Here is a 13003-nt window from a genome sequence, read left to right as displayed (position 1 = left end):
ATCTTAACATTCAATATAAGGTGTTGTCAGTTGAACTTTTCATGACCATAAAACTTACGGAAATGGGAAACTATCCTTTGAGAATATCCCAAGAATGTGCAGGTGCTGATGATTAAACTATTTCAGCTGCAAATTGCTCATTTTGGTAAGATCAGTCTCAGATGAAATAGCAAATTCCCTATAAGCCTATCAGGGACTTAACATTACTGAGGCTTTTTAACTTTGTAATGAATTTGTTGGTGATTCTCTCAAATATTTTGCACAATTCTCTAATCAATGAGATGGTTCAACCTATTCTACAACTTCTTTAACAGAAAGCATATAGAATATTCACAATTATGGGTTTCCCAAAGTACAGTTTGATTTTCCATTAAGTATGTTTTCTTCCTTTGTGCTCTGAAGTGATATAGTAGTATAAAAATACTCTTTTTATTCTGCAGTTGTGAGGCTTAAAGGTGTAGCAAGGCATAAGACAGTAGTCATGAAGTATAATGCTTAAAGGTAGCTTGGTGATAAGGTAGTTTTGTTTTTGAGCTACTGCTAATTACCTCTTCAAGGAAAACATTCAACTAAAGCCCTACAATATTCCATGTAAACCAGGTCATGTTTAAAACATAACATTAAAAGTAGCCTTAAGTCAACAGTGTGTGCATTCTCTCTAGTACAGAATGTAGAAGACCAGTATATCAGATGTACATAGAACATGCCATTTTATTTATGTTTGTGATCTCCTAGTTTTATGTTGTCTTTACAATTACGTAGGTTAATATACTTATTATTATGTATTAGTTTACTTCTTTTCCCTCCATTATCTATCAATTGTTGACCTTAACATTTTATGAGAACAATCCAGTCTTTACGTTTTGCTAATATTATTTCAGTGAACAAAATATTTAAAATGTCAAAGGGAAATACAAATTACCAGTCATTTAATCATATAGAACCTGTCAGATGTATTTGCATAGTGAGAATAAATCTTATCAGTAAAGAGGAAATTTAAGTCAATTAGTTTTTACTGTGAAAAGTCATTTAAAATGTAAAGATTAGAAGAATCTATCAGAATTATTTTCAAGGTTGCAAACCCAAAATATTCAGCACCTTGAATAGTTCTAGTTCCATAAATAATCATATACTAAAGGATAAAAAGAAAACATCCTATAGTTAAAATACTTATTTTGTTCTAGGTTTGGAGCTTTATATCTCCCAGTATGATCTCAGGAAAACAATGGTGCTACTAGAGACATCTTTTAAGCTGTAAAACTCACCAAAATAAGTAAGGAGAGAAAAGATTTCCTACAATAATTACACAAGTTGGCTCAACATCCAACCACAGGACTTTACAGCTTCGGAGTTTCTGTTCATCAGCTAGTTAGTCCGTACCAATGGTCATCAGAAATGATGTTTAAAGTTGACAAGCATCAAATTTGTACAACTTAAATTGGTTTTGTTCTGGTTGTCTTCTTTATCAAGAACATTTTATACTAAAAATATCCCTTCATCAGATGATTTCATTTTTGTTTGGCAAATCACTAGTCTCAGTATTCAGTAGAAGACTAAAATGTATTTGATCAACCCATGCAGCAAGATTAAATGAGTTATAACTGATTTTGTATTTGTTCACTATACAGTGTATTTCAATTGTATGAACCAAAAATTAACTTAAAGTCTTCAAGTAGCATGAATGATGGATCTTTAACTGGATGAAACATAACTTTAACAAAATTGTAGAAATAATCTAAACATGGAGCTATTGATGAAAAATAGCTATTTATTTAGTTCAAAGCATCTACATGGAAGTATAAAATAAAAATGGGACACAATACATAAAATATCGATTCTGTTATATTGAAATGGCAATGGGGAAAATTACTTCTATTCTTTGCAGATAGCTAATGTGTTTTGAGGGTGTATGTACATTATGTCGTTTGATCTTCAAAGTGTAACATCGCTGAGAAACACATGGTGTTATTAACAGAAAACAGGCTCAGTAAGGTTAAATAACTTGCCATAGTTCTATCACCCCGGATGCTCTGATGCCAGAGCCTGCACTCTCAGCCACTGCCTTCTTCCCAAAAATAAGGCAGATGGCAAAATACCACTCTTAAAAATAAGCAGAAAGGGTGAGGCTTACCATAGGCCAAGTTCATAAATCATATCAGATTTGAAGAAATCACAGTGATATCTTTCTCTGTGATTGTCATTACACAATTCAGATGAGAGGTATGTATGTGGGGAAGGAGGTTCAGGGAGGAAACAACTGGACTTTAGGGACAAGAAAAACTGCAAAGTATGGCACATATATCCAAACCCAGTGCACAAAAAACCTAACAGAGGCTACCCCAACCTTTTGTGTATGCAACAGTAATCCTCTTTAAGGCAGGGATTGCTCTTCTCATCCTCAAAATCCTAACCTGAAAGTGGGGTGCTCAGATATGCAGGTTATGAGGAATGATAAAGAAGGATGTCCAGTGATCTTTTTCATCAGTACTTTAAAATCCCCCACACGTGCTCAGAAAAAAATAGCTACATGAACCAAAAAAGTCTGACTTTTTTACATGTAATGACACCAATTCTGTATGGGAGTATATAAAATTGTAAACTCAGAGGGTCATCATAGTGGTTACATATGTCTAATTAAAACAGAAAATTAACAAAAAGAGATCTGTAAATAAAGAAAATATATTAGTGGCTGTCATAGGAGAGGGGGCTGAGAGGAAGGGCAAAATGAGTGAAGGGGAGTGGGAGATCCAGGTTTCCAGTTATGGAATGAATAAGTCACGGGGATGAAAGATACAGCATTGGGAATATAGTCAACGATATTGCGTCGTGATAGATGGTAACTACACAGCTACACTTGTGGTGAACACAGCATAATGTATAGAGGTGTTGAATCACTATGTTGTACACCTGAAACTAAATTAACATGTGTATCAATTATACTCCAAATAAACAGAAAATTGACATATTCTTAATAAGTATAATTCAATTGGAAAATTGTTTTCAAACATGTTGTCTATAAGGGAACAAATAACAAAGGAGAGCTAAGAGGGGAAGCATTCAGAAGTATTTCTCTAAGATAAGATTTTGTTAAGCAAAATAAAGTGTCAGATGAAATTTGCTTAAGGAGTTAAGAGTGTTGTTGTACTGTGCTAATATTTCTGCTAAAGAAAGAATTGCAAAAGAATTTTCAGTGATGGAAAAGGAAAGTATCACCAAGATAAGGAATGAAAATGTTAAAGAAGAGACCACATATTTCAGGTGTGAGTAAAGGCACTTTGAGCAAAATTCTCAATGTAAGTATAAATGAGAAGTGAGGCCAGGACACACATTATGCTTCAAAGTCACAGCGACCAACGAGACCTATGAAAATTAAGTTTAAACTCAAAGGACCAACATGAACATGCTACAGCTGTTAGGTAGGATAGAGGGGGAGGTGGAAGGTCCTACTAAAAGCCAACAAGAATTCCATAATGGACTCACTTTATCCTGTAAAAGCATGCACCTCTATGAGTAATGGGTACATTGGCTTTAGATACATTGTTACATGCAATTACCAATCAGAAGTGGAAAAGCATGATTACTGTTTTACAACACTACACAACTGAAGGCATGAACTTCACTTGGTGAATGAAGCTTGATGCCTGGTAAGACACCAATGTACTCAGCCTATAGTACAAGATCAAGTATCTTCAATTAGAACTCAATGGTTCCCATGAATCCTACAGGGAAAAAAAATCTATTACACAAAGATACTGACTCTCTATCCCTCAGCTTAACACTGTGATTTTGGGGGTACATTAATAGTCCTCTAGTTTTGAAAGAAAACATTCAACGATTTGAAATTAAACCAGACCAACAAACATTCTTCTATCATGAACCCATTGCTGTAAATAGAAAGTTACTCTATCAAGGAGTGAGGAAATAAAGTATGTCTTGTGCTGATTCTAATAAGTTACCAAAAATGCCTTTTAAAAAAATCACATTTCAACAATTCTTCCAAACTCTCTGATGAATAGTCTACTTGGAAATATTTTCAAAAGTCCAGGCTTTGGAGTCACCCAGGCTCCCATTCAAATCCTAGCCTCTACCAATTCTGAAGCCCTCTGCAAAAGGGCACTAAGATTCTCTACCCCTACTTACTGTACGGGTGACATTCTGTACCTCACAAGAATGCTGGAAGACAAAGTCGGATGACACATATATATAAAGCCTGTAGCATGGAGTCTAGCAAGAAGGAGGCCCTCAATTAGTGGAGGTTGTTTTTGGATTTGTCTTGTTGAAGAAGGTAATAAAAACGGAACTAAATAAAATGACAATGGAAACTTACTCCCTATTTCTTGGAAGTTGATCAGCAGTTCTACGTAGAAACCATCTACCTAGAGTATATTGTTAAAACAACAACAAATGAATTGCCTGTTAAGAATCTCCACCTAGAAAGGAGGTGAGTTAAGCAGCTGTCACAATGAACAGGTGCTCCTCAGAGGAAGCTACATGATCATAGACATTTTCCCCCTTGGCCTACATGGCTTGAGGCAGCAGTCTAGAACAGATGTTCCTTCTTTAGCTATTGTGTAAGGGCTCTCAGAAAGGAAAGGGAGAAAAAAAAAAAAAAAAAAAAAAAACCTGAACAGCTATATCTAAACAAATGTTAAGAGATCCTAGTAACACCGGTAAGAGATTACATGGGTTGGTAAAAGGTATAGTAAGGGCTCAAAATAAAAATGAGCCAGGCCTTAATTGCTTGAGAGTAAATTCTGGGGCAATTCTAAAATATAAAAATTTTTGGATAAATTATTCACAAACCAAATCACTATTAAAAATAAAAGCCACATTTTTTTAAATTTTGGGTAGGGATTAGGCTTCAGATTAGTGCTGTTAGTCCTATTAAATGTAATTTCTATGTTTAATAGGAATTAATAGACTTCAGCCATATACAGCATAGAGTGTGCAAAACTCCTTCAGGTCAGTCCCTCAGCTCCATCAATTGCTGGCAAGTCACAACCTTTCCAAGCCTCAGTTTTCTACTCTAAAATGGGAATAATAACAGTATGGATACCACATCTGGTTATTGTTAGGGCACCTGGCACTTAGCTAGCACTGTATATATATTAGCTTTTAAAGTCTGGCACCCATTGTAGATGAGAATATTTATAACTCCATAAATTTGTTATATGCCATGAATTACACTAGAGAAACCAAGGAAAGCAAGATAGACACAGGTCTTACTAGATGAAGTGAAGTCTAAGCAGAGATCAGAAAGGTGAAGATAGTAATTTAGCCAAGCAAAGTATGGACAGAATGTTCTAGGGCTAGGGAACTGTAAGTAGAATGGTTTAAACTTGAGAGAAGGGCAGCCCGGGGGGCTCAGCGGTTTGGCGCCACCTTCAGCCCAGGGTGTGATCCTGCAGTTCCGGGATTGAGTCCCACATCAGGCTCCCAGCATAGAGCCTGCTTCTCCCTCTGCCTCTGTCTCTGCCTCTCTCTCTGAATAAATAAAAAAATCTTAAAAAAAAAAAAAAAAAAAAACTTGAGAGAAAATATTCCATGGAAAATTGTCATAGTTGAGGGGGTGAAGGACAGGTATGGAATGCAGACAGTGATTCCAGCTCCTTGTATGTAATACAAAATGGACCTCCACTTCAACGGTAAGATTTGCTCATTTATGACAAAAAGTATTCCTAAATGCCAGTGGATGAGTAATAATATAAACGTACCTTACCAGTAATTTCTTAAAAAGGAAATATATATATTTGCCTATTGTATTAATATGCTATTCCAGAACAGACCTTCAACACATTAAAGTTCCACATCTGTTGCTAATATTTTCACACTGATTCAGTAAGTTACTGAATTTTCAAAGCTGAATAGTGTAGAATTAAATAGCAACTTAAGGGATCAAGAGAATCTGAGAAACATTTGTCAAAAGTTTTCACCAATGTTGACACTGTGATCTTTTTCAACATACACTATCTAAAATTCAAGCAGTATAACCATATTTACCAGAAAGGAAGAAAGAATAAAATTTGACCTTGACAGAATCACTCTCCTCCCAGTTTTTATTTTTGCCCCCCAAAAAATTTCCTCTCCAAATTATTCATTTAAATAAAAATAATTTTAATATTTAGCCTTAATGAGTTTAATGAGTTTAATTTAGTACAATGTATGTATGTGTATGTGACAGCATCTATTTCTAGGACCCACGTGAACTCTCAAAGAGACCAAGTATAGCTGTCACTGTATTTATTACCCTTCTCCTTTGAATGCTTCTCCATTCATACACTTTCTCCTTCTGCCCACCACCTAGTAACACAATGCTTAAATTACTCTGAGAATGCCCAAAGCCCTCTAATCCTACTAGATCTTAGGAAACTTTGCAATTAGACTTGATTCAAATGCCAATCTGAATGCCTGATAACAGTATGGCCTTGGTTTCATTAGAAAACCCTTCCTATGCCAGTGATATTATTTGTAAAATAGAACACAAGCTATAAAACATGGGAGGGAGCACTACATAGTATTTCATTGTATAGGCTCTTGGAAGAAGCCTGTATGGGTTCAAATTCTAGTTCCACCATTTCGTAGCTAGATGACATTGAGCTAGTTATGTTCTACTTCTGTGCCACAGAAGGATGATAAGAGTGAAAGGTGAAAAATTATTTTTTTTTAAAGGTGAAAAATTATTATCAGGATTGACTAAGATGGGCAGCCCCGGTGGCACAGCGGTTTAGCGCTTGCCTGCAGCCCAGGGCATGATCCTGGAGACCCTGGATCGAGTCCCACGTCAGGCTCTCTGCATGGAGCCTGCTTCTCTGCCTCTCTCTCTCTGCATCTCTATGAATAAATAAAATCTTAAAAAAAAAAAAAAAGGATTGACTAAGATAACATGCATAAGGCATTTGGAAGAATATCTGGCTCACAGAACACTCAAAAATGATAAGTATTGTTAATTCATAGATCTATCTTATACGTTTATGCATAGTTTTGTCAGGGGTCTCCAAGACCACCCTCTGGTTTGACAATTTGTTGGAAGTATCCAGAACTTAGAAAGTTCTTGTACTCATGGTTATAGTTTATTACAGTGAAAGGGGACAGATCAAAATCACCACTGACTTCTCCCAGAGGAGTTCCATTATTCTAGTAATGATGTGTGACAACACATAGGAAGTACTGCCAACCAAGGGAACTCTCCCATGCCTTGGAGTCAAGAGTTTTTTTATCAAGAAGGTCAGTGGACCTTCCACATGGACAACCTTAGCTACTCAGCCTCTAGCCTCCTTTGGAGGAGAAACTGAACAGAGGGGTCCAGTGCTTCAGGTGAGCAAGAACAGGTGCTCATCATAAATCACATTTCTAGCAAAAAACTATCTGTAGTTTGGTCCAAGTCCCCAGGTGTACGAAAACATCCTTATGAGACAAGATATTCCAAGGGCTTACAGGTGATCTGCCAAGATCCAGTAGAAGGTGAGGACTTTCTTTGATATATGCAGGGTTAGAATACCTCAAGCCTATTAAATTAATCCTTCACTGCACACTACTTTATTAAGCAACTACCATGTGCAAGGAGCTGTGATAAATACTTTATATTACCTGGTTTAATAAATACTCTTATGAGAGAGGAATTAATATTTCTATTTATAAATATGGAAACTGAGGCTCAGGAAGGTTACATCAGTTCACAGTCACATAACTAGTATGGAGTCCAAACTTAGCTCTCTCAGACTGTAAGGCCTTTGCTACTCCACCTAGGCCACTGTTGCCTCGTAACATATAAAAGTTAAATATATTGTACAATATATCACACATATAGGCACAAAGTAAATATATTTATCAATCAAATCCACTTCAACTTCTGGTAGTGAAAAATTAAAGAATCATTTTGAACTTGCGGAGGGAAAAAACTAAAGCTATAAGCCAAGTGTGTATTTATTGTAGATTAGTTTTCCTTTAAAATACTGAGTTTTTATTAAAGAACTATCTCATTATAACCAAATGATTATAACCAAGTCCAATAAATTCAGCAATAAATTTTACCTGAGAGTAAAAAAGAGCCACTTCTTTAAAATTCAAGTTTTCTTTACCCTTCGAAACTTTTAAGCCCCACAAACATCTGCTGAGATAGAGAAATGATTTACCCATCTATTTACAATAATATAATTTTTTGTTGCAGAAATGTATCACTAGTTTCCCCAGGGAGGCAACAATGCTTTCTTGCTTTAATATATGTGTGGCTTTTTTTCCCCTCATCTAATCAGCTAATACTTTTCAAAAGATCTTTTTAATGCCTAAATGAAAGGATTCCACATCAAAGACCTGACCCCCCTATTAAAGTATCTAAAGGAAACCCTAGGAATGTAAAATCCATTCAAAGGCAAATCGCAGGTAGCTTATTGTACAATGCATTAAGAAAAGAAAAGGAAAGGAAAAAAACCCTTCATAAAAGCTTCATGGAATTTGGTAAAATTATACCACAAAAATACAAATTGATCTTAAGTATAAAGAAACAAATTCATAGCCAAAAACATATTACAAAAGTGCTCTATAATTGGCCAGGAGGGGAATCTTTATGAAAAACTTCAGAATTTGTCACATTTTCAATAAAAATTTCCAATTACAGCTTAATGTTGGGAAGACCAACAAGAGAATAAATCACATAGTTTTCAATAGTATTAAAATCTGAAATTTTTAAAGCTAATTTTCAACATCAAGAAAGGTAGGTTTTACTGCAGACAAGAAGAATGGAATAAAGTAATGAAATTAAAATGATCATCGATGAGATAGTATAGACACAAATACTTTTTTAAAAAACAAATTAAAAATTTTAACATACCATGAATGTGGTTCTGAAATTATTCAAGTCATTAAAAAAGTCTTCCACGGACATCTTCTTCACGTCAATGGCATAGTATCCCATCACACTCTGGTATAACTTCTCCATATTTTCATGTAACTTTAGAAGTTTCTCATATTGTTCTTTTGCGCTGATAACAAAGCTGTATGTTACAGTTAAGGGATTCTGAAGTTTACAAAGTGATGTTTTAGAAGAAAATAAATAAATAAACCCTGTGAGTCCAATTTTGAATTGTTAGTCACTGTTAAACATTCCTCAAATGCCAAAATTACCGGTTTCACTGCTCTTATAATTCAATCTATCCTATACAGCAGTGAAATCTTAAATTCAATCTCTTAACTTGGTCCAAATTATCAGAAAAGTTGAATATTTATTTAATATTTTTCTTTTACAATTTGAGTTCAAGGAAATTCTACTTCCAACTTGCCTGTTATCCAGATCACGCAACACAATTTAAATTAGAGCTCATTAGTTGAAACTGAGTAATTCCAATGATACTGAAATCAACTACATGGGTGCTGACCATAGAGGTGAAACTGGACAACCGGGGTCAATTTGAGGTTCCTGCATCTAGTGGTAGTGGCAATGGGCAAATGCCTCGATCTCTGTGTGCTATAATTTCCTCATTTGTAATATGGAATACCACTCATTTTACAGGGCTGTTGTGAGGACTACAGGAATTAAAAAGGCAAAGTTCTTAGAGAAATAAATAGAACTTAGTAATAAATGTGAATACTTAGTATTTTTATTGCCCACTTGCTCATTTTAAGTTTTAAAAATTTCTAAAGTTATTAAAAAACAAATTAAGAGTTACATTAAAAACTTCAAATATTATGTAACTTCATGTTTTAACTCTCCTTTGGAAAAGTGGTTACATACCTTACTCTGTATGCATTGCTTGATTTACAACTATGATCTGGTACAAACACGTGCACATACAGAAATGCTCTTCTCTCATTCTTATTTATGACAACACAGTTCAAAAGACACTGATTTTCAGAAGACTAACAGTGTAAATGTAATGATGGCATTAGAAAACAATTTTTAACCAAACCATAGAATTTCCTTTGTGGTGTGACAAATTGCTAATGCAGTTAGATATACTACACCTCATTTTGAAAAGATGACTCTGTAAAGAGTATCATTCATAATCCTCTATGGCTCCTTTAAACTGGGACATTTAAAAGAAATGGAACATACAGAATTAAGCTTATCGAAGCCATCTTATTGTCTTGAATGTAAAAAAAATATATTAGTGTGACTTTTTTTTAAAAGTTAGATATAATAGATTCAGACTAAGAAAAGAAACCAAACATGGAATGATTATAATCTAAAGGAAAGGTTTTCCACAATTTCAAAAGATAGGGCTCCTCTAATCAGAGTATTCCTCAGTGGAAGATAAAATAAGGAAACTGATCGGGGCCCTTTATTTTGAGAAAGAAAGAAGTAGCACTGCTGCCAGATGGGTGGTGACATCCAAGGAGCATGGAAAATTTCTAATAATTAGAACCCAACTTCTCCAAAAGGAAAGACATCTCAGGCAATCACAGCTGACTTGTATCTATGTCTAGTCAGTCTACAGATTACCTATTTGCCCTTCTAGGCTGGTTCTTTCTTTCTCCTCCTTTTCCCCTCACCCTCATACTACGTTATTTTATATATAGTATTTTAGGAAAAAAAGAATAAACTAGAATGTAGGAAGTCTGGATTCTAATGCAAGAGTTGCTACTTTTTAACAACCTTTAAGAAAAATCTATAGATCATTCTGTGGCTCAGTTTATAATCATCTGAATAGCAAAACGCCTCCTTACATTTTTTAGAATCTAGATCATAAGAGTAGCAGTGGTTGATGAATTTAAGTGTGGTATCACTTTTTAATACTTGGTTAAATAACAACAGATTTTGTATAATTATTCAAATCACAAAATCACAAGAAATTTTAACAATACAGTCACACGTGACAGATTTCCAATCACTCTGTCTTATGAAATATCCATATTCATGAAATATTATAAAGTGAATTTATGTAAATTTAAAAATCACATTTGAAACGCACTCAGGAACTAACATTAAATGGACCATATGGTGATTCATTTGTAATGCGAAATAATCATTCCTTCATTTATACAGTAAGGTCAGAAATCAACGTTGGTTTCTTTATTCAATCTATTAACTCTCACCTAAAATCATTTGTGTCTCAGATACAGACTATCACCATATGGATTATTTATACATCCTTAACTCTTGCTTAAAAGAGAAACTGTTTTCTATCTTATCATTGAAAGCTTCCTTCAATTCTTCCCTTTCCACAAAGCCTTCTCTCATCTCTTCAGCTATGTTCATTCCACTGAACACATAGCATTGGTAATCCATTGTACTCTGCTGGAACACAGCTGAGTTTTCTCTTCTAGTTCAATTCCCTACTTGTCCTTTGTTCTTGCCACATTTCTGGAGGATGGTCACCTCTGATTGTCAGCCCTGTCTGTGGATGCTATGTTCCATCTTCTCTGCTGCATTAAGTCTACTCATCTGCCACTACATTGGTGCCAATTATTCATTTTCCCCTAGTGTGTCATCATTCCTAAACTTTGGTGGCATGGGTAACAGGCCTTCTCAAAAGTGCGATGAAAGCCATGGAACTTCCACTGAAAATATTTCACATCTACGGGTTCACACACATACAATTTGGTTGTAATGCTAAGGGCTAATCGTGTCCCTGAAAATTAGGTGTACTGGACAACACACCAAGTATACTACTTTAAGGGGGGTTTCTAATTGTATGGCCCTAAAGTTACTCCTTTTCTTTCCCCTCCTTGTGTGTTAATGTTTTGCATTTTAATAATAGGCACTTTACAAATACTAGTAATTTTATCCTCATACCTGGGAATATGCCCATTCTCAAGAATCAATTTGGTCAACAGGTTAAAATAAAACTCTAAGTATTATCCAATAACACTTTTTAAGATGTTCAGGTAGTAATCACAAGTTAGTGAAACATCAGAAATATGCCTGAACATTTTTTTTTTTTAAAGACCTATTTATTTATTTGAGGAGAGGGGCAAAGGCAGAGGGAGAGGGACAGAGGAACTCAAGCAGACTCCCCACTGAGTGTGGAGCCCGTTCCAGGACTCCATCTCACGACCCTGAGGATCAGATCAGAACTGAAATCAAGAGTCGGGTACTTAACCCACTACTCCACCCAGGTGCCACCCTGATCATTTTTATTTTTTAAAGATTTTATTTATTTGACAGAGAGAACACAAGCCAGGGGGAGAGGCAAGCAGAGGCAGAGGGAGACGCAGACTCCCCACTGAGCAGGGAGTCTGATGCAGGACTCCATCCCAGGACCCTGGGATCATGATCTGAGCCAAAGGCAGATGCTTAAATGACTGAGGCACTGAGGCGCCCCTGCCCCCCAGCATTCTTAAATAAATATATTTTTTAAGACTTTATTTATTTATTCATAGAGATGCAGAGAGAGAGAGAGAGGCAGAGTCACAGGCAGAGGGAGAAGCAGGCTCCATGCAGAGAGCCTGACGTGGGACTCGATCCCGGGACTCCAGGATCATGCCCTGCACTGTAGGCGGCTAAACCACTGCACCACCGGGGCTGCCCGCCCCCAAGCATTATTTTTTTTTTAACATTTTTTTTAATTTTTATTTATTTATGATAGTCACAGAGAGAGAGAGAGAGAGAGAGGCAGAGACATAGGCAGAGGGAGAAGCAGGCTCCATACACCGGGAGCCCAACGTGGGATTCGATCCCGGGTCTCCAGGATCACGCCCTGGGCCAAAGGCAGGCACCAAACCGCTGCACCACGCAGGGATCCCGCCCCCAAGCATTCTTAATCAAAGTACAATTCTATGTAAACAGTAAAAAGATGTGATGAGAAAGAAAGCCAAGAGCCAAAACCATGGAAATGACATGGTCTGTTTTAACATCTAGAGTGCTTTATAAGTTAATTTTCTTATCATTGTTATCTCTGAAACAATTTGCTTCCAAAGGAATGAAGTAGAGCTTTGAATAACTGGAATTACCCACAAGAATGGGTAAAATTGTGATTGAACAGAAACAATTTGGGAAATAGTCAAATTAATTTTCGGTTTAAAATGATTGTCTGATAGGCCAGAATAAATGGTTACATTAACGAGGCAC

General features: G+C 35.9%; 1 protein-coding gene across 18 annotated transcripts in view; it reads right to left on the bottom strand.

The window, feature by feature from the left end:
• DIAPH3 (diaphanous related formin 3) overlaps positions 1-13003 on the bottom strand; it is a 508438-nt gene that overhangs the window by 174643 nt on the left and 320792 nt on the right. For 17 of the 18 annotated variants that reach the window (XR_012010017.1, XR_012010015.1, XR_012010016.1 and 14 more), the window contains one exon: positions 8828-8993. Coding sequence is in view for 14 of the 18 variants with exons in the window: in XM_072782860.1 (XP_072638961.1) it covers positions 8828-8993 (166 nt within the window). In the remaining 4 variants the exon portion in view is untranslated. Of the gene's footprint in view, positions 1-8031; positions 8108-8827; positions 8994-13003 lie in introns of all 18 variants that reach the window. The other variant, XM_072782866.1, reaches the window with a different exon arrangement.

Source organism: Canis lupus, chromosome 17 (genome assembly GCF_048164855.1).
Source record: "Canis lupus baileyi chromosome 17, mCanLup2.hap1, whole genome shotgun sequence".
NCBI classification, from domain to species: domain Eukaryota; kingdom Metazoa; phylum Chordata; class Mammalia; order Carnivora; family Canidae; genus Canis; species Canis lupus.
The sequence above is the reverse complement of the archived record's forward strand: the minus strand, read 5'-3'. Positions and strand labels throughout refer to the sequence as shown.